The sequence below is a fragment of the Entelurus aequoreus genome, linkage group LG11 (assembly GCF_033978785.1).
Source record: "Entelurus aequoreus isolate RoL-2023_Sb linkage group LG11, RoL_Eaeq_v1.1, whole genome shotgun sequence".
Classification (NCBI taxonomy): domain Eukaryota; kingdom Metazoa; phylum Chordata; class Actinopteri; order Syngnathiformes; family Syngnathidae; genus Entelurus; species Entelurus aequoreus.
This window is the reverse complement of record NC_084741.1, coordinates 6,603,967-6,630,417: the sequence shown is the minus strand read 5'-3', so window position 1 is coordinate 6,630,417 and position 26,451 is coordinate 6,603,967. Positions and strand designations below refer to the sequence as shown.

The window sequence follows — 26,451 nt, the reverse complement described above, 5'->3', positions numbered from 1 at the left end:
TATAACTAGGGTAGCTAGCTACTTTATCATATTTATATTCATATAACTAGGGTAGCTAGCTACTTTCTCATATGTATATCCATATAACTAGGGTAGCTAGCTACTTTCTCATATTTATATCCATATAACTAGGGTAGCTAGCTACTTTATCATATTTATATTCATATAACTAGGGTAGCTAGCTACTTTCTCATATTTATATCCATATAACTAGGGTAGCTAGCTACTTTCTCATATTTATATTCATATAACTAGGGTAGCTAGCTACTTTATCATATTTATATCCATATAACTAGGGTAGGTAGCTACTTTCTCATATTTATATCCATATAACTAGGGTAGCTAGCAACTTTATCATATTTATATTCATATAAATAGGGTAGCTAGCTACTTTCTCATATTTATATCCATATAACTAGGGTAGCTAGCAACTTTATCATATTTATATTCATATAAATAGGGTAGCTAGCTACTTTCTCATATTTATATTCATAAAACTAGGGTAGCTAGCTACTTTCTCATATTTATATCCATATAACTAGGGTAGCTAGCTACTTTCTCATATTTATATTCATATAACTACGGTAGCTAGCTACTTTATCGTATTTATATTCATATAACTAGGGTAGCTAGCTACTTTCTCATATCTATATCCATATAACTAGGGTAGCTAGCTACTTTCTCATATTTATATTCATATAACTAGGGTAGCTAGCTACTTTCTCATATTTATATCCATATAACTAGGGTAGCTAGCTACTTTATCATATTTATATTCATATAACTAGGGTAGCTAGCTACTTTCTCATATTTATATCCATATAACTAGGGTAGCTAGCTACTTTCTCATATCTATATTCATAAAACTAGGGTAGCTAGCTACTTTCTCATATTTATATCCATATAACTAGGGTAGCTAGCTACTTTATCATATTTATATCCATATAACTAGGGTAGCTAGCTACTTTCTCATATTTATATTCATATAATTAGGGTAGCTAGCTACTTTCACGCCTTTGTGCCCCCACTTGGACAAGCACTGCTTTAGGGGCTCTGTATTACTACTTACACAAACATAAAGAAATAAAAAGTTCGTACCAAGGGATTTAAGTCGGTCTAGAGATTCGGGGCGGTATAGCTCGGTTGGTAGAGCGGCTGTGCCAGCAACTTGAGGGTTCCAGGTTCGATCCCCGCTTCCGCCATCCTAGTCACTGCCGTGAATTAATCATACAGTAAAATGTTAATTATACAGTAAAATGTCAATTATACTGCTTTGTGTTTTTCCTGCATTTTTGGACATGAAACCATGTTTTCCTGCATCAAGCCTGCCATCTCTGCATCCTGGGGTCGGGCACCACCACTTCCTGACACTTTCAATGCTTTTATGCGTGGGATGGTCTTATAATGTCGCTTTTTTTTTTTTTTTTTAATTTTAAAACAGTCGATGCTCAAACAATTATTATGAATCAAAATCAATGTTGTGAATTATCGACCTATAGTTTGTGTATTTACTGTACTTTTTTTGGGGGGGGGGGCAATTTTGAAAAAAGGGCATAAAACATGAACAACTTTCTATCAACAAATACACGTGAAGTTGATTCAAGCATAGAAAGTAAGAACTTTTATGAGTGGGACTTATAATGTTGAGTAGTTAGGGGATCCCCAAGGGTCAAAAGCATGTTGTGGATGTGAGGGGGAGCTTTTATTGTGAAAAGACAGGCGACAGGAAGTGCAGTTTTTTTCTGCTGCCTGTGATTGACCTTTCATTCATCCTGGCAGCAAAGCAGCAGCAGGTAAGCAGCAGCAGCAGGTAAGATCTCTTACTGACGATGAGGTGGGGAAAGTATTTTGAACGTATTACAATGTCGCTTTTGACGATCTTCAAGGGGATTGTGCGGAAAATGTTCATTTCAGAGCGGTCAAAGCTGACGTAAAAAGGATGTTTTTTGTGTATTGCCTTTAAAAAACTACTGAAACTAAACTGTTGACGCAACAATAAGAGCAGCTGCAGACCACTTCATGTTTGCTTTAGCCTTTTGTCGCTTTATTCCAACTATCGCTTTATTCCAACTATCACTTTATTCCAACTATCACTCTACTCACACACAGGAGGAATTTTATCTCCATACTTTGTGTGTGTGTTGGTCTTTGAAAGTGTGTGTTTGTCAAAGGATAAAGAAACAAATGTATGAAGATACAATGTGTGTGTGTGTGTGTGTGTGTGTGTGTGTGTGTGTGTGTGTGTGTGTGTGTGTGTGTGTGTGTGTGTGTGTGTGTGTGTGTGTGTGTGTGTGTGTGTGTGTGTGTGTGTGGTATCAAAGATCCTCTATATGACAGGAGTGTGAGAAGGAAAATGTGCTAGTCAGAAGGTGATCAAACATGATGATATAAAGACTTTGCTGTGAAGTCAAACATACATGATGCTTCATTGTGGAAGTAGTCTTCATAAAGTTGTGTAAAGTAGTCTTTATTGTGTAAAGTAGTCTTTATTGTGTAAAGTAGTCTTCATAAAGTTGTGTAAAGTAGTCTTTATTGTGTAAAGTAGTCTTCATAAAGTTGTGTAAAGTAGTCTTTATTGTGTAAAGTAGTCTTCATAAAGTTGTGTAAAGTAGTATTTATTGTGTAAAGTAGTCTTTATTGTGTAAAGTAGTCTTCATAAAGTTGTGTAAAGTAGTCTTTATTGTGTAAAGTAGTCTTCATAAAGTTGTGTAAAGTAGTCTTTATTGTGTAAAGTAGTCTTCATAAAGTTGTGTAAAGTAGTCTTTATTGTGTAAAGTAGTCTTTATTGTGTAAAGTAGTCTTTATAAAGTTGTGTAAAGTAGTCTTTATTGTGTAAAGTAGTCTTTATTGTGTAAAGTAGTCTTCATAAAGTTGTGCAGTCTTTATTGTGTAAAGTAGTCTTTATAAAGTTGTGTAAAGTAGTCTTTATTGTGTAAAGTAGTCTTTATGGTGTAAAGTAGTCTTTATTGTGTAAAGTAGTCTTCATAAAGTTGTGTAAAGTAGTCTTTATTGTGTAAAGTAGTCTTTATTGTGTAAAGTAGTCTTTATTGTGTAAAGTAGTCTTCATAAAGTTGTGTAAAGTAGTCTTTATTGTGTAAAGTAGTCTTTATTGTGTAAAGTAGTCTTTATTGTGTAAAGTAGTCTTCATAAAGCATCCTCCAACATCTTTTCAAACTCAGGCAGACTGAAGTCAAATAACTTGACATCTTCCACATAAGAGAAACACTTTGCAGTCTTTTTAGGATTGTACTGAAAACAAATCTGGTCAAAGATCCTCTATACAACAGGAGCACTGCTGTTTACCGCAAAAACTCACGTCAAAGATCCTCTACGTGATCAAAAATCCTGTTGCTTTTAAGGAACTAAAGCAAAAAACGCAAGTCAAAGATCCTCTTCGCTGGTGTACCTAATGTAGTGTCCAGGACTGATGTACCTAATGTAGTGTCCAGGACTGGTGTACCTAATGTAGTGTCCAGGACTGATGTACCTAATGTAGTGTCCAGGACTGGTGTACCTAATGTAGTGTCCAGGACTGGTGTACCTAATGTAGTGTCCAGGACTGATGTACCTAATGTAGTGTCCAGGACTGGTGTACCTAATGTAGTGTCCAGGACTGGTGTACCTAATGTAGTGTCCAGGACTGATGTACCTAATGTAGTGTCCAGGACTGATGTACCTAATGTAGTGTCCAGGACTGGTGTACCTAATGTAGTGTCCAGGACTGATGTACCTAATGTAGTGTCCAGGACTGATGTACCTAATGTAGTGTCCAGGACTGATGTACCTAATGTAGTGTCCAGGACTGATGTACCTAATGTAGTGTCCAGGACTGATGTACCTAATGTAGTGTCCAGGACTGATGTACCTAATGTAGTGTCCAGGACTGGTGTACCTAATGTAGTGTCCAGGACTGGTGTACCTAATGTAGTGTCCAGGACTGGTGTACCTAATGTAGTGTCCAGGACTGGTGTACCTAATGTAGTGTCCAGGACTGGTGTACCTAATGTAGTGTCCAGGACTGGTGTACCTAATGTAGTGTCCAGGACTGGTGTACCTAATGTAGTGTCCAGGACTGGTGTACCTAATGTAGTGTCCAGGACTGGTGTACCTAATGTAGTGTCCAGGACTGGTGTACCTAATGTAGTGTCCAGGACTGGTGTACCTAATGTAGTGTCCAGGACTGGTGTACCTAATGTAGTGTCCAGGACTGGTGTACCTAATGTAGTGTCCAGGACTGGTGTACCTAATGTAGTGTCCAGGACTGGTGTACCTAATGTAGTGTCCAGGACTGGTGTACCTAATGTAGTGTCCAGGACTGGTGTACCTAATGTAGTGTCCAGGACTGGTGTACCTAATGTAGTGTCCAGGACTGATCAGGTGTGTCTTCCTCCAGGATGTGTTCTTTAGTGGGCCACAACGAGGTCGTTACCATGACGATGGAACACAGCAGCAAGTCTCCTCCACTGTTGAAGGCGCTCTTCTGTGGTCCAATGAGCTGCTTGTACTGCAACGCCCTGATCAGTGCAGGGGTTCCTGTTGTTTTCGGGGTACGACAACCTCCATCACCTCCTCCATCACCTCATCAACACTCTAAACCTCCATCACCTCCTCCATCACCTCATCAACACTCTAAACCTCCATCACCTCCTCCATCACCTCATCAACACTCTAAACCTCCATCACCTCATCAACACTCTAAACCTCCATCACCTCATCAACACTCTAAACCTCCATCACCTCCTCCATCACCTCATCAACACTCTATACCTCCATCACCTCATCAACACTCTAAACCTCCATCACCTCATCAACACTCTAAACCTCCATCACCTCATCAACACTCTAAACCTCCATCACCTCATCAACACTCTAAACCTCCATCACCTCATCAACACTCTAAACCTCCATCACCTCATCAACACTCTAAACCTCCATCACCTCCTCCATCACCTCATCAACACTCTAAACCTCCATCACCTCCTCCATCACCTCATCAACACTCTATACCTCCATCACCTCATCAACACTCTATACCTCCATCACCTCATCAACACTCTATACCTCCATCACCTCATCAACACTCTATACCTCCATCACCTCATCAACACTCTAAACCTCCATCACCTCCTCCATCACCTCATCAACACTCTAAACCTCCATCACCTCCTCCATCACCTCATCAACACTCTATACCTCCATCACCTCCTCCATCACCTCATCAACACTCTATACCTCCATCACCTCATCAACACTCTAAACCTCCATCACCTCATCAACACTCTATACCTCCATCACCTCATCAACACTCTAAACCTCCATCACCTCATCAACACTCTATACCTCCATCACCTCCTCCATCACCTCATCAACACTCTATACCTCCATCACCTCATCAACACTCTAAACCTCCATCACCTCATCAACACTCTAAACCTCCATCACCTCATCAACACTCTAAACCTCCATCACCTCATCAAGATGATTGCATCACTCATTAAGAAGTAGTTATTAATTAACCCTTGTGGGCCACCGTAGTTTACAAGTACATTGCTAACGTGTCTTAAAGGCCTACTGAAAGCCACTACTAGCGACCACGCAGTCTGATAGTTTATATATCAATGATGAAATCTTAACATTATAACACATGCCAATACGGCCGGGTTAACTTATAAAGTGACATTTTAAATTTGCCGCTAAACTTCCGGTTTGAAACGCCTCTGAGGATGACGTATGCGCGTGACGTAGCCCGGCGAACACGGGTATGCCTTCCACATTGAAGCCGATACGAAAAAGCTCTGTTTTCATTTCATAATTCCACAGTATTCTGGACATCTGTGTTCGTGAATCTGTTTCAATCATGTTCATTGCATTATGGAGAAGGAAGCCGAGCAAGCAAAGAAGAAAGTTGTCGGTGAGAAATGGACGTATTTTTCGAACGTAGTCAGCCACAACAGTACACAGCCGGCGCTTCTTTGTTTACATTCCCGAAAGATGCAGTCAAGATGGAAGAACTCGGATAACAGAGACTCTAACCAGGAGGACTTTTGATTTGGATACACAGACGCCTGTAGAGAACTGGGACAACACAGACTCTTACCAGGATTACCTTGATTTGGATGACAAAGACGCAGACGTGCTACTGTGAGTATGCAGCTTTGGCTTTTTTTTGCGTATGTACGTAACTTTTTTAAAATATATAAGCTTTATGAACCTTGGGTTAGGTGAACGGTCTTTTGGGCTGAGTGATTGTGTGTGTTGATCATGTGTTTGAATTGTATTGGCGTGTTCTATGGAGCTAGGAGCTAGCAGAGGAGCTAGGAGCTAGCATAACACGTACCGTACCGTACGTGCGCGTCACGTACGTAACTTTTTAAAAATATATAAGCTTTATGAACCTTGGGTTAGGTGAACGGTCTTTTGGGCTGAGTGATTGTGTGTGTTGATCAGGTGTTTGAATTGTATTGGCGTGTTCTATGGAGCTAGGAGCTAGCAGAGGAGCTAGGAGCTAGCATAACAAACACGCAGGTGTTATTATGCAGGATTAATTTGTGGCATATTAAATATAAGCCTGGTTGTGTTGTGGCTAATAGAGTATATATATGTCTTGTGTTTATTTACTGTTGTAGTCATTCCCAGCTGAATATCAGGTACCACCCGCCTCTCACAGCATCTTCCCTATCTGAATAGCTTCAACTCCCCACTAGTCCTTCACTTGCACTTTACTCATCCACAAATCTTTCATCCTCGCTCAAATTAATGGGGAAATTGTCGCTTTCTCGGTCCGAATCTCTCTCACTTCATGCGGCCATCATTGTAAACAATAGGGAACTTTGCGTATATGTTGAACTGACTACGTCACGCTACTTCCGGTAGGTGCAAGCCTTTTTTTTATCAGATACCAAAAGTTGCAATCTTTATCGTCGTTGTTCTATACTAAATCCTTTCAGCAAAAATATGGCAATATCGCGAAATGATCAAGTATGACACATAGAATAGATCTGCTATCCCCGTTTAAATAAAAAAAATTCATTTCAGTAGGCCTTTAAAGCGCTTTTTAAAAATATCACCACTTCTATTTCTAAAAGTAAAATATAAGCCCCCGCAACCCCGAAAGGGACAAGCGGTAGAAAATGGATGGATGGATAACCACTTCTATTACTAACACCATTTTTTCATGTTTTCTAATGTAGCTCCACCCCTTGTCTCCGCTAGCATCCACGCCCTATTCTGCTCACCACCACTAGAGGGAGACATTGTTAGTCTATTCTGCTCACCACCACTAGAGGGAGACATTGCTAGTCTATTCTGCTCACCATCCACTAGAGGGAGACATTGCTAGTCTATTCTGCTCACCACCACTAGAGGGAGACATTGCTAGTCTATTCTGCTCACCACCACTAGAGGGAGACATTGCTAGTCTATTCTGCTCACCACCACTAGAGGGAGACATTGCTAGTCTATTCTGCTCACAACCACTAGAGGGAGACACTGTTAGTCTATTCTGCTCACCACCACTAGAGGGAGACATTGCTAGTCTATTCTGCTCACCACCACTAGAGGGAGAAATTGCTAGTCTATTCTGCTCACCATCCACTAGAGGGAAACATTGCTAGTCTATTCTGCTCACCACCACTAGAGGGAGACATTGCTAGTCTATTCTGCTCACCGCCACTAGAGGGAAACATTGCTAGTCTATTCTGCTCACCACCACTAGAGGGAGACATTGCTAGTCTATTCTGCTCACCGCCACTAGAGGGAGACATTGCTAGTCTATTCTGCTCACCGCCACTAGAGGGAGACATTGCTAGTCTATTCTGCTCACCGACACTAGAGGGAGACATTGCTAGTCTATTCTGCTCACCGCCACTAGAGGGAGACATTGCTAGTCTATTCTGCTCACCACCACTAGAGGGAGACATTGCTAGTCTATTCTGCTCACCACCACTAGAGGGAGACATTGCTAGTCTATTCTGCTCACAACCACTAGAGGGAGACATTGCTAGTCTATTCAGCTCACCACCACTAGAGGGAGACATTGCTAGTCTATTCTGCTCACCACCACTAGAGGGAGACATTGCTAGTCTATTCTGCTCACAACCACTAGAGGGAGACACTGTTAGTCTATTCTGCTCACCACCACTAGAGGGAGACATTGCTAGTCTATTCTGCTCACCACCACTAGAGGGAGAAATTGCTAGTCTATTCTGCTCACCACCACTAGAGGGAGACATTGCTAGTCTATTCTGCTCACCATCCACTAGAGGGAAACATTGCTAGTCTATTCTGCTCACCACCACTAGAGGGAGACATTGCTAGTCTATTCTGCTCACCGCCACTAGAGGGAAACATTGCTAGTCTATTCTGCTCACCACCACTAGAGGGAGACATTGCTAGTCTATTCTGCTCACCGCCACTAGAGGGAGACATTGCTAGTCTATTCTGCTCACCGCCACTAGAGGGAGACATTGCTAGTCTATTCTGCTCACCGACACTAGAGGGAGACATTGCTAGTCTATTCTGCTCACCGCCACTAGAGGGAGACATTGCTAGTCTATTCTGCTCACCACCACTAGAGGGAGACATTGGTAGTCTATTCTGCTCACCACCACTAGAGGGAGACATTGCTAGCTGCTTACCACCACTAGAGGGAGACATTGTTAGTCTATTCTGCTCACAACCACTAGAGGGAGACATTGCTAGTCTATTCTGCTCACCACCACTAGAGGGAGACATTGCTAGTCTATTCTGCTCACCGCCACTAGAGGGAAACATTGCTAGTCTATTCTGCTCACCATCCACTAGAGGGAAACATTGCTAGTCTATTCTACTCACCACCACTAGAGGGAGACATTGCCAGTCTATTCTGCTCACCACCACTACAGGGAGACATTGCTAGTCTATTCTGCTCACCACCACTAGAGGGAGACATTGCTAGTCTATTCTGCTCACCGCCACTAGAGGGAGACATTGCGACTGCTGAGTGGTTGTCTTATGGTAGTGATGTGCGATACCGCTGATTTTCTTTCCCATGTGATACCGAGTGCAATCCAGGCTGGTATCAGTGATGTCGATCCAATACGTGCAAATATACCTGACGTGTCTGCCAACATGTTAAAGGTTGTGTTATTTTGAAATAATAACACATGCATCTAAAAAGAACTGTACTAATGTAAGTCAAAAGTGCAAAAATATTGGAATTTAATGAAAAAAAGCTGAATTTTTAAAACTGGTATTTAATAATAATGTACTTAGTCACCTACAACACAATTTTGTCTTCAAGTACATATATAATATCTGTTTTTAATTGGCCCCACCATACTTGCCTTTTCACTTTGTGGCCCTTAGACAAAATATTAGAAGATCTCAAAATAAAAAAAAACATACTTAAAACACAAGCAAAGTTTAGTTAATGATACTAATTATGGAATAGAACAGCCATAATAAATACTGTTAAATGAACAACAATATTTTCCTACTTGTTATGCAGTTACACAATTGTATTATTATTCTTTTTATTCTATTTTTACATGGGAAACAACAACAGTAAAGAAAAAGTACAAAAGAAAGCAGAATGTCATGAGAAAAAGCTGAAATAATAATTCATAATAATATACTTGGTCACCTATAATGCAAAAATGGCACAATATCAGTTTTTAGCATTTTGTCAAATAAAAAAATGTCAATATACTTTGATTTAGTTTTTAGTATGCGACGCTTGGTGGAAAAGTTAGGACACCCCTGAAGTACAGCAAGAAAAAGATGCATATTTATATTTATATTTATATTTGATCAATGCTGTGTTTGCAGACCATCCAGATCATGGTGGGAGAGTTCAACATGGCCCTGGGTGTGGGCAGGACTTACCCGTCCATCCTGGCCAGCGTGCGTGCGGCCTACTGGCTGGGTGCTGTGGTAAAAGTCACCTGCACAACTTCCTCTCCCAAGGCCACGTTTGAAATGTGTTTCCTACAGTTTGTCACCTCAGGGATCTTGTCAGTGTGGGCGGGCTTCTGCCCCTCCTGCTGCTTGGTGAGCCCCTCCTGCTGCCCCCGTTTGATGCTCATTCCTGCCAGTAACCTTGTCGCCCCGCAGGTGACCTTCGCCGTGGTCATGAACATCGTCAGCGCCGTCTTCGCCATCGTGGCCACCGTGCTGTACTCCATCGACCTGGCCATGCTCTCCACCAGCTTGTTCTGTGGCCACTTGGGGGACGGCTCGGTCCACGACAAATGTGAAGATGTGGCCCACGTTGCCATTGTGAGGCTCAACATGACGTCACTGGTGGCTGCAATACCACTCTGTTCCTCAAGGGGCAGATGGAAGTAACTACCGTATTTCCTTGAATAGCCGCAGGGGCGCTAATTAATTTAAAACCTCGTCTCACTCCTGCGCTTACCAAAAGCATGCGGGATGGGCAAGCATGCGCTAATTATTTTAAAACCTCTTCTCACTCTGGCGCTTACCTTATCATGAAAATCACATTTAATAAAAAAAAACGTTATTATGGTCTTACCTTTAAGTTATAAATGATCTCCATGTGCAGCTGCTTCTGATCAGAGGCAGTCTTCCTTATCTTTCTTCAGTTTTAAAAGTCTCGGGAGATATTCCTTTAATTATTACCTCCTGCTTCGATTGAAAGTCCAGTTTAGAAAACTGTTTTATTTTAGATATGTAATCCTCCATGGTAAAAGTGCAAGCAAACGATCGCGGCTCACGCATGCTGCTTGTCGTCTTCTTCTGCAGCACCGGTCTTCTGCAGTACTGGTAGTCGCAAGAAGGATCACTAGCGCCCTCTATCACCAGGAGGCGGGAGTCATTTAATGACTCATATTTGACCCGGCGGAAGTGCCAAGCATGCGCTAATTATTTTGCGAAACGAGTTTGACCCGGCTTTAATTCTAGGCAGGCGAATACTATATTCCCGGCGGCAATTCAAGGAAATTTGGTATGTGGACTTATTGTCTTCATGACATGCATACAGAATGAATATAAGAGGATGTGAAAGTTACACTCCTACCTTTTCTACTTTAGCATTTTTCCCATCATGCATTGTAATGGGTGTCATTTAGAATTATTTAATGGTGTGTGGACTTTTACTCTAGAATATCCTCAAAGTTCATTGAGCAGGTTATTTTATGTGTGCCCATGCATGTTGACTTTTTTGTCTTTGTATTGTTCTTTGCGCCATGACTAGGGAAGGTTGTTTGGATGGGGTCATATAAGCGAATGCTGTGCCGCATTCACTTCAACGCACAATTCATGGGCATTTACCTAAATGTGTCATGTTATAGTTGTCAGATATTTAATATCATTTGTAAAGCACCAGATTCCTTATTATGCTCAGGATGTGTGACGGGCCAACTTGAAGACGCCAGCGGGCCGTACTTTGGACGCCTCTGGTCCATAGAAATATGTAAGATGGTAAAACATGACTTAGAACATTGCCTGTACACTTGATATGTTATTTATGATGGCAGGAGGTCGACTCTATACCGTTATTTCCGACAGGAGAAATGAGACATCCTGGTATGCATTTAGTTGATTGACATTTTCACAGCGATGTAACATGAAAGTACTTTCCAGAAGCTGATAAGAGCCATGAACATCACGCTGATCGTCCTGGCGGTTCTCCAGCTGTGTGTCAGCATCAGCATGACCGTCATCGCAATCAAAGGTTTTGACGTTTGGAATAACAACCAGGTATGTTTAATGTACCACATTCTACCTCTAATGTACCACATTTATGTCATATTTAATGCTCTTAAGTATTTAATGGTCTACACCAGTAATGTACCATCATTTCATCATCATTTATAGTCTAAGTACTTTTAATGTACCACATTTTGTCATGTCTATGATCATGTTTTTATTTGGCCATGTTCTGTTTGGGTTTTGGACTCTTTTTAGTTCCTGTTTGTGCACTCTTGTTTGTTTTGTTTCCATGACAACTTATTAGTTTCACCTGTTTCACGTTTTGGATGTGGTGCCAATCATGTCATTGTTATTTAAGCCTGTCAGTTTCTGTTGGTCGTCCTGGCGACATTACGTCTGTTCACTCTGCTCATGCTGTTGTCATGCTGCCATAGTTTCATGCCGTTGTCATGCTGCCATAGTTTCATGCCGTTGTCATGCTGCCATAGTTTCATGCCGTTGTCATGCTGCCATAGTTTCATGCCGTTGTCATGCTGCCATAGTTTCATGCCGTTGTCATGCTGCCATAGTTTCATGCTGTTGTCATGCTGCCATAGTTTCATGCCGTTGTCATGCCGCCATAGTTTCATGCCGTTGTCATGCTGCCATAGTTTCATGCTGTTATCATGCTGCCATAGTTTCATGCCGTTGTCATGCTGCCATAGTTTCATGCTGTTGTCATGCTGCCATAGTTTCATGCCGTTGTCATGCTGCCATAGTTTCATGCCGTTGTCATGCTGCCATAGTTTCATGCTGTTATCATGCTGCCATAGTTTCATGCCGTTGTCATGCTGCCATAGTTTCATGCCGTTGTCATGCCGCCATAGTTTCATGCCGTTGTCATGCTGCCATAGTTTCATGCTGTTATCATGCTGCCATAGTTTCATGCCGTTGTCATGCTGCCATAGTTTCATGCTGTTGTCATGCTGCCATAGTTTCATGCTGTTGTCATGCTGCCATAGTTTCATGCTGTTGTCATGCTGCCATAGTTTCATGCCGTTGTCATGCTGCCATAGTTTCATGCTGTTGTCATGCTGCCATAGTTTCATGCTGTTGTCATGCTGCCATAGTTTCATGCCGTTGTCATGCTGCCATAGTTTCATGCCGTTGTCATGCTGCCATAGTTTCATGCCGTTGTCATGCTGCCATAGTTTCATGCCGTTGTCATGCTGCCATAGTTTCATGCCGTTGTCATGCTGCCATAGTTTCATGCCGTTGTCATGCTGCCATAGTTTCATGCCGTTGTCATGCTGCCATAGTTTCATGCCGTTGTCATGCTGCCATAGTTTCATGCTGTTGTCATGCTGCCATAGTTTCATGCCGTTGTCATGCTGCCATAGTTTCATGCCGTTGTCATGCTGCCATAGTTTCATGCTGTTGTCATGCTGCCATAGTTTCATGCCGTTGTCATGCTGCCATAGTTTCATGCTGTTGTCATGCTGCCATAGTTTCATGCTGTTGTCATGCTGCCATAGTTTCATGCCGTTGTCATGCTGCCATAGTTTCATGCTGTTGTCATGCTGCCATAGTTTCATGCTGTTGTCATGCTGCCATAGTTTCATGCTGTTGTCATGCTGCCATAGTTTCATGCTGTTGTCATGCTGCCATAGTTTCATGCTGTTGTCATGCTGCCATAGTTTCATGCCGTTGTCATGCCGCCATAGTTTCATGCCGTTGTCATGCTGCCATAGTTTCATGCCGTTGTCATGCTGCCATAGTTTCATGCCGTTGTCATGCTGCCATAGTTTCATGCTGTTGTCATGCTGCCATAGTTTCATGCCGTTGTCATGCTGCCATAGTTTCATGCCGTTGTCATGCTGCCATAGTTTCATGCCGTTGTCATGCTGCCATAGTTTCATGCCGTTGTCATGCCGCCATAGTTTCATGCCGTTGTCATGCTGCCATAGTTTCATGCTGTTGTCATGCTGCCATAGTTTCATGCCGTTGTCACGCTGCCATAGTTTCATGCCGTTGTCATGCTGCCATAGTTTCATGCCGTTGTCATGCTGCCATAGTTTCATGCCGTTGTCATGCTGCCATAGTTTCATGCCGTTGTCATGCTGCCATAGTTTCATGCTGTTGTCATGCTGCCATAGTTTCATGCTGTTGTCATGCTGCCATAGTTTCATGCCGTTGTCATGCTGCCATAGTTTCATGCTGTTGTCATGCTGCCATAGTTTCATGCCGTTGTCATGCTGCCATAGTTTCATGCTGTTGTCATGCTGCCATAGTTTCATGCCGTTGTCATGCTGCCATAGTTTCATGCCGTTGTCATGCTGCCATAGTTTCATGCTGTTGTCATGCTGCCATAGTTTCATGCCGTTGTCATGCTGCCATAGTTTCATGCCGTTGTCATGCTGCCATAGTTTCATGCCGTTGTCATGCTGCCATAGTTTCATGCCGTTGTCATGCTGCCATAGTTTCATGCTGTTGTCATGCTGCCATAGTTTCATGCCGTTGTCATGCTGCCAAAGTTTCATGCTGTTGTCATGCTGCCATAGTTTCATGCTGTTGTCATGCTGCCATAGTTTCATGCTGTTGTCATGCTGCCATAGTTTCATGCCGTTGTCATGCTGCCATAGTTTCATGCCGTTGTCATGCTGCCATAGTTTCATGCCGTTGTCATGCTGCCATAGTTTCATGCCGTTGTCATGCTGCCATAGTTTCATGCCGTTGTCATGCTGCCATAGTTTCATGCCGTTGTCATGCTGCCATAGTTTCATGCTGTTGTCATGCTGCCATAGTTTCATGCCGTTGTCATGCTGCCATAGTTTCATGCCGTTGTCATGCTGCCATAGTTTCATGCCGTTGTCATGCTGCCATAGTTTCATGCTGTTGTCATGCTGTCATAGTTTCATGCTGTTGTCATGCTGCCATAGTTTCATGCCGTTGTCATGCTGCCATAGTTTCATGCCGTTGTCATGCTGCCATAGTTTCATGCTGTTGTCATGATGCCATAGTTTCATGCCGTTGTCATGCTGCCATAGTTTCATGCCGTTGTCATGCTGCCATAGTTTCATGCCGTTGTCATGCTGCCATAGTTTCATGCTGTTGTCATGCTGCCATAGTTTCATGCCGTTGTCATGCTGCCATAGTTTCATGCCGTTGTCATGCTGCCATAGTTTCATGCCGTTGTCATGCTGCCATAGTTTCATGCTGTTGTCATGCTGCCATAGTTTCATGCTGTTGTCATGCTGCCATAGTTTCATGCCGTTGTCATGCTGCTATAGTTTCATGCCGTTGTCATGCTGCCATAGTTTCATGCCGTTGTCATGCTGCCATAGTTTCATGCTGTTGTCATGCTGCCATAGTTTCATGCTGTTGTCATGCTGCCATAGTTTCATGCCGTTGTCATGCTGCCATAGTTTCATGCCGTTGTCATGCTGCCATAGTTTCATGCTGTTGTCATGCTGCCATAGTTTCATGCTGTTGTCATGCTGCCATAGTTTCATGCCGTTGTCATGCTGCCATAGTTTCATGCCGTTGTCATGCTGCCATAGTTTCATGCCGTTGTCATGCTGCCATAGTTTCATGCCGTTGTCATGCTGCCATAGTTTCATGCCGTTGTCATGCTGCCATAGTTTCATGCCGTTGTCATGCTGCCATAGTTTCATGCCGTTGTCATGCTGCCATAGTTTCATGCCGTTGTCATGCTGCCATAGTTTCATGCTGTTGTCATGCTGCCATAGTTTCATGCTGTTGTCATGCTGCCATAGTTTCATGCTGTTGTCATGCTGCCATAGTTTCATGCCGTTGTCATGCTGCCATAGTTTCATGCCGTTGTCATGCTGCCATAGTTTCATGCTGTTGTCATGCTGCCATAGTTTCATGCCGTTGTCATGCTGCCATAGTTTCATGCCGTTGTCATGCTGCCATAGTTTCATGCTGTTGTCATGCTGCCATAGTTTCATGCTGTTGTCATGCTGCCATAGTTTCATGCTGTTGTCATGCTGCCATAGTTTCATGCCGTTGTCATGCTGCCATAGTTTCATGCTGTTGTCATGCTGCCATAGTTTCATGCTGTTGTCATGCTGCCATAGTTTCATGCCGTTGTCATGCTGCCATAGTTTCATGCCGTTGTCATGCTGCCATAGTTTCATGCCGTTGTCATGCTGCCATAGTTTCATGCCGTTGTCATGCTGCCATAGTTTCATGCTGTTGTCATGCTGCCATAGTTTCATGCCGTTGTCATGCTGCCATAGTTTCATGCCGTTGTCATGCTGCCATAGTTTCATGCCGTTGTCATGCTGCCATAGTTTCATGTTGTTGTCATGCTGTCATAGTTTCATGCTGTTGTCATGCTGCCATAGTTTCATGCCGTTGTCATGCTGCCATAGTTTCATGCCGTTGTCATGCTGCCATAGTTTCATGCCGTTGTCATGCTGCCATAGTTTCATGCCGTTGTCATGCTGCCATAGTTTCATGCCGTTGTCATGCTGCCATAGTTTCATGCCGTTGTCATGCTGCCATAGTTTCATGCCGTTGTCATGCTGCCATAGTTTCATGCCGTTGTCATGCTGCCATAGTTTCATGCCGTTGTCATGCTGCCATAGTTTCATGCCGTTGTCATGCTGCCATAGTTTTATGCCGTTGTCATGCTGCCATAGTTTCATGCCGTTGTCATGCTGCCATAGTTTCATGCCGTTGTCATGCTGCCATAGTTTCATGCTGTTGTCATGCTGCCATAGTTTCATGCTGTTGTCATGCTGCCATAGTTTCATGCCGTTGTCATGCTGCCATAGTTTCATGCCGTTGTCATGCTGCCATAGTTTCATGCTGTTGTCATGCTGCCATAGTTTCATGCCGTTGTCATGCTGCCATAGTTTCATGCCGTTGTCATGCTGCCATAGTTTCATGCCGTTGTCATGCTGCCATAGTTTCATGCCGTTGTCATGCTGCCATAGTTTCATGCCGTTGTCATGCTGCCATAGTTTCATGCCGTTGTCATGCTGCCATAGTTTCATGCCGTTGTCATGCTGCCATAGTTTCATGCCGTTGTCATGCTGCCATAGTTTCATGCCGTTGTCATGCTGCCATAGTTTCATGCCGTTGTCATGCTGCCATAGTTTCATGCCGTTGTCATGCTGCCATAGTTTCATGCCGTTGTCATGCTGCCATAGTTTCATGCCGTTGTCATGCTGCCATAGTTTCATGCTGTTGTCATGCTGCCATAGTTTCATGCTGTTGTCATGCTGCCATAGTTTCATGCTGTTGTCATGCTGCCATAGTTTCATGCCGTTGTCATGCTGCCATAGTTTCATGCCGTTGTCATGCTGCCATAGTTTCATGCTGTTGTCATGCTGCCATAGTTTCATGCCGTTGTCATGCTGCCATAGTTTCATGCCGTTGTCATGCTGCCATAGTTTCATGCCGTTGTCATGCTGCCATAGTTTCATGCCGTTGTCATGCTGCCATAGTTTCATGCTGTTGTCATGCTGCCATAGTTTCATGCCGTTGTCATGCTGCCATAGTTTCATGCTGTTGTCATGCTGCCATAGTTTCATGCTGTTGTCATGCTGCCATAGTTTCATGCTGTTGTCATGCTGCCATAGTTTCATGCCGTTGTCATGCTGCCATAGTTTCATGCCGTTGTCATGCTGCCATAGTTTCATGCCGTTGTCATGCTGCCATAGTTTCATGCCATTGTCATGCTGCCATAGTTTCATGCCGTTGTCATGCTGCCATAGTTTCATGCCGTTGTCATGCTGCCATAGTTTCATGCCGTTGTCATGCTGCCATAGTTTCATGCTGTTGTCATGCTGCCATAGTTTCATGCCGTTGTCATGCTGCCATAGTTTCATGCCGTTGTCATGCTGCCATAGTTTCATGCCGTTGTCATGCTGCCATAGTTTCATGTTGTTGTCATGCTGTCATAGTTTCATGCTGTTGTCATGCTGCCATAGTTTCATGCCGTTGTCATGCTGCCATAGTTTCATGCCGTTGTCATGCTGCCATAGTTTCATGCCGTTGTCATGCTGCCATAGTTTCATGCCGTTGTCATGCTGCCATAGTTTCATGCCGTTGTCATGCTGCCATAGTTTCATGCTGTTGTCATGCTGCCATAGTTTCATGCCGTTGTCATGCTGCCATAGTTTCATGCCGTTGTCATGCTGCCATAGTTTCATGCCGTTGTCATGCTGCCATAGTTTCATGCCGTTGTCATGCTGCCATAGTTTTATGCTGTTGTCATGCTGCCATAGTTTCATGCCGTTGTCATGCTGCCATAGTTTCATGCCGTTTTCATGCTGCCATAGTTTCATGCTGTTGTCATGCTGCCATAGTTTCATGCCGTTGTCATGCTGCCATAGTTTCATGCCGTTGTCATGCTGCCATAGTTTCATGCCGTTGTCATGCTGCCATAGTTTCATGCCGTTGTCATGCTGCCATAGTTTCATGCCGTTGTCATGCTGCCATAGTTTCATGCCGTTGTCACTATTTTATAGTAAAGTTAAATATGTCCCTACCTTCACGCCATGTCCACTCCAACTATTCTTGCATCTCGGGAAAACAAACACCCCATAGTCCACGTCGTGACACATTTATACCATATTGAATGGTCTACACACTTCTACTTCTAATGTACCATATTTCACGTTCTACACAAGGCTATCATACCATATTTATATCATTTTAATGGTCAACACATCACTTTTGTACCATATTTATTCTATATTTAATGTTCAACACTCTGCTAATGTACCATATTTATATTATATAATGTTCAACACACTGCTAATGTACCATATTTATATCAATCAATCAATCAATGTTTATTTATATAGCCCTAAATCACAAGTATCTCAAAGGGCTGTACAAGCCACAACGACGTCCTCGGTACAGAGCCCACATATAATGGAACACACTGCTAATATGCTGTGTTTATATCATATTCAATGGTCTTCACACAACTAATGTACCATATTTACACCAAATTTAATAACGTACACTTGTACTATACCACATTGACATCCTATTTAATGGTCTACACTACACTAATATACCATATTGACATCCTATTTAATGGTCTACACTACACTAATATACCATATTGACATCCTATTTAATGGTCTACACTACACTAATATACCATATTGACATCCTATTTAATGGTCTACACTACACTAATATACCATATTGACATCCTATTTAATGGTCTACACTACACTAATATACCATATTGACATCCTATTTAATGGTCTACCCTCCACTAATGTACCACATTTACATCATATTTAATGGTCTACCATCCACTAATATACCATATTGATGAATTATTAATGATCTACCCTCCACTAATATACCATATTGATGAATTATTAATGATCTACACTCCACTAATATACCATATTGATGAATTATTAATGATCTACCCTCCACTAATATACCATATTGATGAATTATTAATGATCTACCCTCCACTAATATACCATATTGATGAATTATTAATGGTCTACACTCCACTAATATACCATATTGATGAATTATTAATGGTCTACACTCCACTAATATACCATATTGATGAATTATTAATGGTCTACACTCCACTAATATACCATATTGATGAATTATTAATGATCTACCCTCCACTAATATACCATATTGATGAATTATTAATGGTCTACACTCCACTAATATACCATATTGATGAATTATTAATGGTCTACACTCCACTAATATACCATATTGATGAATTATTAATGGTCTACACTCCACTAATATACCATATTGATGAATTATTAATGGTCTACCCTCCACTAATATACCATATTGATGAATTATTAATGGTCTACCCTCCACTAATATACCATATTGATGAATTATTAATGGTCTACACTCCACTAATATACCATATTGATGAATTATTAATGGTCTAGACTACACTGATATACCATATTGATGAATTATTAATGGTCTACACTCCACTAATATACCATATTGATGAATTATTAATGGTCTACACTCCACTAATATACCATATTGATGAATTATTAATGATCTACCCTCCACTAATATACCATATTGATGAATTATTAATGATCTACCCTCCACTAATATACCATATTGATGAATTATTAATGGTCTACACTCCACTAATATACCATATTGATGAATTATTGATGGTCTACACTCCACTAATATACCATATTGATGAATTATTAATGATCTACCCTCCACTAATATACCATATTGATGAATTATTAATGGTCTACACTCCACTAATATACCATATTGATGAATTATTAATGGTCTACACTCCACTAATATACCATATTGATGAATTATTAATGGTCTACACTCCACTAATATACCATATTGATGAATTATTAATGATCTACCCTCCACTAATATACCATATTGATGAATTATTAATGGTCTACACTCCACTAATATACCATATTGATGAATTATTAATGGTCTACACTCCACTAATATACCATATTGATGAATTATTAATGGTCTACACTCCACTAATATACCATATTGATGAATTATTAATGATCTACCCTCCACTAATATACCATATTGATGAATTATTAATGGTCTACCCTCCACTAATATACCATATTGATGAATTATTAATGGTCTACACTCCACTAATATACCATATTGATGAATTATTAATGGTCTACACTCCACTAATATACCATATTGATGAATTATTAATGGTCTACCCTCCACTAATATACCATATTGATGAATTATTAATGGTCTACCCTCCACTAATATACCATATTGATGAATTATTAATGGTCTACACTCCACTAATATACCATATTGATGAATTATTAATGATCTACACTCCACTAATATACCATATTGATGAATTATTAATGGTCTACACTCCACTAATATACCATATTGATGAATTATTAATGGTCTACACTCCACTAATATACCATATTGATGAATTATTAATGGTCTACACTCCACTAATATACCATATTGATGAATTATTAATGATCTACCCTCCACTAATATACCATATTGATGAATTATTAATGGTCTACACTCCACTAATATACCATATTGATGAATTATTAATGGTCTACACTCCACTAATATACCATATTGATGAATTATTAATGGTCTACACTCCACTAATATACCATATTGATGAATTATTAATGATCTACCCTCCACTAATATACCATATTGATGAATTATTAATGATCTACACTCCACTAATATACCATATTGATGAATTATTAATGGTCTACACTCCACTAATATACCATATTGATGAATTATTAATGGTCTACACTCCACTAATATACCATATTGATGAATTATTAATGGTCTACACTCCACTAATATACCATATTGATGAATTATTAATGGTCTACCCTCCACTAATATACCATATTGATGAATTATTAATGGTCTACCCTCCACTAATATACCATATTGATGAATTATTAATGGTCTACACTCCACTAATATACCATATTGATGAATTATTAATGGTCTAGACTACACTGATATACCATATTGATGAATTATTAATGGTCTACACTCCACTAATATACCATATTGATGAATTATTAATGGTCTACACTCCACTAATATACCATATTGATGAATTATTAATGGTCTACACTCCACTAATATACCATATTGATGAATTATTAATGATCTACCCTCCACTAATATACCATATTGATGAATTATTAATGATCTACCCTCCACTAATATACCATATTGATGAATTATTAATGGTCTACACTCCACTAATATACCATATTGATGAATTATTGATGGTCTACACTCCACTAATATACCATATTGATGAATTATTAATGGTCTACCCTCCACTAATATACCATATTGATGAATTATTAATGATCTACACTCCACTAATATACCATATTGATGAATTATTAATGGTCTACACTCCACTAATATACCATATTGATGAATTATTAATGGTCTACACGCCACTAATATACCATATTGATGAATTATTAATGGTCTACACTCCACTAATATACCATATTGATGAATTATTAATGATCTACACTCCACTAATATACCATATTGATGAATTATTAATGGTCTACCCTCCACTAATATACCATATTGATGAATTATTAATGGTCTACACTCCACTAATATACCATATTGATGGATTATTAATGATCTACACTCCACTAATATACCATATTGATGAATTATTAATGGTCCACCCTCCACTAATATACCATATTGATGAATTATTAATGGTCTACACTCCACTAATATACCATATTGATGAATTATTAATGGTCCACCCTCCACTAATATACCATATTGATGAATTATTAATGATCTACACTCCACTAATATACCATATTGATGAATTATTAATGGTCCACCCTCCACTAATATACCATATTGATGAATTATTAATGATCTACACTCCACTAATATACCATATTGATGAATTATTAATGGTCTACACTCCACTAATATACCATATTGATGAATTATTAATGGTCTACACTCCACTAATATACCATATTGATGAATTATTAATGGTCTACCATCCACTAATATACCATATTGATGAATTATTAATGATCTACACTCCACTAATATACCATATTGATGAATTATTAATGGTCTACACTCCACTAATATACCATATTGATTAATTATTAATGATCTACACTCCACTAATATACCATATTGATGAATTATTAATGGTCTACCCTCCACTAATATACCATATTGATGAATTATTAATGGTCTACACTCCACTAATATACCATATTGATGAATTATTAATGATCTACCCTCCACTAATATACCATATTGATGAATTATTAATGATCTACCCTCCACTAATATACCATATTGATGAATTATTAATGGTCTACCCTCCACTAATATACCATATTGATGAATTATTAATGGTCTACCCTCCACTAATATACCATATTGATGAATTATTAATGGTCTACTCTCCACTAATATACCATATTTATGAATTATTAATGGTCTACACTCCAATAATATACCATATTTATGAATTATTAATGATCTACACTCCACTAATATACCATATTGATGAATTATTAATGGTCCACCCTCCACTAATATACCATATTGATGAATTATTAATGATCTACACTCCACTAATATACCATATTGATGAATTATTAATGGTCCACCCTCCACTAATATACCATATTGATGAATTATTAATGGTCTACACTCCACTAATATACCATATTGATGAATTATTAATGGTCTACACTCCACTAATATACCATATTGATGAATTATTAATGGTCTAGACTACACTAATATACCATATTGATGAATTATTAATGGTCTACACTCCACTAATATACCATATTGATGAATTATTAATGGTCTACCCTCCACTAATATACAATATTGATGAATTATTAATGATCTACACTCCACTAATATACCATATTGATGAATTATTAATGATTTCCACTCCACTAATATACCATATTGATGAATTATTAATGATCTACACTCCACTAATATACCATATTGATGAATTATTAATGATTTCCACTCCACTAATATACCATATTGATGAATTATTAATGGTCTACACTCCACTAATATACCATATTGATGAATTATTAATGGTCTACACTCCACTAATATACCATATTGATGAATTATTAATGATCTACACTCCACTAATATACCATATTGATGAATTATTAATGATTTCCACTCCACTAATATACCATATTGATGAATTATTAATGGTCTACACTCCACTAATATACCATATTGATGAATTATTAATGGTCTAGACTACACAAATGTACCTCATGTATATTATATTTCATGGTCAACACTCTGATCGTAGTTTATGTTTTGATTGACATGTTGTTTGTTGCGTCTCCTTGGTTGCCATGGTTATTCATTGTCTCTGATTGGTGTTGGGGACGCTCACCTGCTCTCAGGCACTATTGAGAGTTATGTATTCCTTCCTCTGGCATTGTTTGCTTCCATGCTACACTTTACTTACTTCTTAGTATTCTTCATTCCTCAGCTAGCTACGTTTACTATTTGTTTACATGCTAAGCGTTCCTGTTAGCTACTCCACTAGCTTCCTGTGCTGTATTTTTGTATTTGGAACCATTTATGGACATTTAATGATTATGTACCTCTAATGTACATAACTTGTAATGCACTATGTACCTCTAATGTACCATATTACATCTTATGTGAGGGTCTACACACTACATGTACATGATATGAAGTCCACACTTGTGATGTACATCATACAGTGTGTGATGTACATCATACAGTATGTGATGTACATCATACTGTGTGTGATGTACATCATACAGTATGTGATGTACATAATACAGTATGTGATGTACATCATACAGTGTGTGATGTACATCATACTGTGTGTGATGTACATCATACTGTGTGTGATGTACATCATACAGTATGTGATGTACATAATACAGTATGTGATGTACATCATACAGTGTGTGATGTACATCATACTGTGTGTGATGTACATCATACTGTGTGTGTGATGTAGATTCTACAGTATGTGATGTACATCATACAGTATGTGATGTACATCATACTGTGTGTGATGTACATCATACAGTATATGATGTACATAATACAGTATGTGATGTAGATTGTACAGTATGTGATGTACATCATACTGTATGTGATGTACATCATACTGTGTGTGTGATGTAGATTCTACAGTATGTGATGTACATCATACAGTATGTGATGTACATCATACTGTGTGTGATGTACATCATACTGTGTGTGATGTACATCATACTGTGTGTGATGTACATCACACACAGTATGATGTACATCACATACAGTATGATGTACATCATACAGTATGTGATGTAGATTGTACAGTATGTGATGTAGATTGTACAGTATGTGATGTACATAATACAGTATGTGATGTACATCATACAGTATGTGATGCACATGGATGACTGTAATGTGCTGTTATGTCATGTTGTGCCTGCAGCCTGATGATGATGAAGATGATGACGACGTGGAAGAATTGCATCCTGGGATGAAGGACGTCCATGTGGACTTTGAAAGTGTGGCAGACAAGTGAAATGCATGATGGGTAAAAACAGTATTGTGTACACCAGGGGTCCCCAAATTATTTTTGGAATGCTTTTTTACACACCTGCCTACTATAGATCTGCCTACTATAGATCTGCCTACTATAGACCTGCCAACTATAGACCTTGCTTTTTTACACACCTGCCTACTATACACCTGCCTACTATACACCTGCTTACTATAGACCTGCCTACTATAGACCTTGCTTTTTTACACACCTGCCTACTATAGACCTGCCTACTATGCACCTGCTTACTATAGACCTGCCTACTATAGACCTGCCTACTATACACCTGCCTACTATAGACCTGCCTACTATAGACCTTGCTTTTTTACACACCTGCCTACTATAGACCTGCCTACTATAGACCTGCCTACTATACACCTGCCTACTATAGACCTGCCTACTATAGACCTTGCTTTTTTACACACCTGCCTACTATACACCTGCCTACTATACACCTGCTTACTATAGACCTGCCTACTATAGACCTTGCTTTTTTACACACCTGCCTACTATAGACCTGCCTACTATACACCTGCTTACTATAGACCTGCCTACTATAGACCTGCCTACTATACACCTGCCTACTATAGACCTGCCTACTATAGACCTTGCTTTTTTACACACCTGCCTACTATACACCTGCCTACTATAGACCTGCCTACTATACACCTGCCTACTATAGACCTTGCTTTTTTACACACCTGCCTACTATAGACCTGCCTACTATAGGCCTGCCTACTATACACCTGCCTACTATAGATCTGCCTACTATAGTCCTGCCTACTATACACCTGCCTACTATAGACCTGCCTACTATACACCTGCCTACTATACACCTTGCTTTTTTACACACCTGCCTACTATACACCTGCCTACTATAGACCTGCCTACTATACACCTGCCTACTATAGACCTTGCTTTTTTACACACCTGCCTACTATAGACCTGCCTACTATAGGCCTGCCTACTATACACCTGCCTACTATAGATCTGCCTACTATAGTCCTGCCTACTATACACCTGCCTACTATAGACCTGCCTACTATACACCTGCCTACTATACACCTTGCTTTTTTACACACCTGCCTACTATAGACCTGCCTACTATAGACCTGCCTACTATACACCTGCCTACTATAGACCTTGCTTTTTTACACACCTGCCTACTATAGACCTGCCTACTATAGGCCTGCCTACTATACACCTGCCTACTATAGATCTGCCTACTATAGTCCTGCCTACTATACACCTGCCTACTATAGACCTGCCTACTATACACCTGCCTACTATACACCTTGCTTTTTTACACACCTGCCTACTATACACCTGCCTACTATAGACCTGCCTACTATACACCTGCCTACTATAGACCTTGCTTTTTTACACACCTGCCTACTATAGACCTGCCTACTATACACCTGCCTACTATAGACCTTGCTTTTTTACACACTTGCCTACTATAGACCTGCCTACTATACACCTGCCTACTATAGCCCTTGCTTTTTACACACCTGCCTACTATAGACCTGCCTACTATACACCTGCCTACTATAGACCTTGCTTTTTTACACACCTGCCTACTATAGACCTGCCTAATATACACCTGCCTACTATACACCTGCCTACTATACACCTTGCTTTTTTACACACCTGCCTAC

At 40.1% G+C, this 26,451-nt stretch overlaps 1 protein-coding gene across 1 annotated transcript; it reads left to right on the top strand.

Annotated features, from left to right (window-relative positions):
• The first annotated feature begins 1,756 nt into the window (after window positions 1-1,756).
• LOC133659723 (uncharacterized) lies at window positions 1,757-25,577 on the top strand. Its single transcript, XM_062062357.1, has 7 exons — window positions 1,757-1,810; window positions 4,394-4,547; window positions 9,808-9,912; window positions 9,973-10,029; window positions 10,093-10,257; window positions 11,584-11,700; window positions 24,683-25,577. The coding sequence occupies exons 2-7, from the start codon at window positions 4,395-4,397 to the stop codon at window positions 24,773-24,775; spliced, it is 690 nt and encodes a 229-aa protein (XP_061918341.1). The 5' UTR covers window positions 1,757-1,810; window position 4,394; the 3' UTR covers window positions 24,776-25,577.
• The last annotated feature ends 874 nt before the right edge of the window (window positions 25,578-26,451 follow it).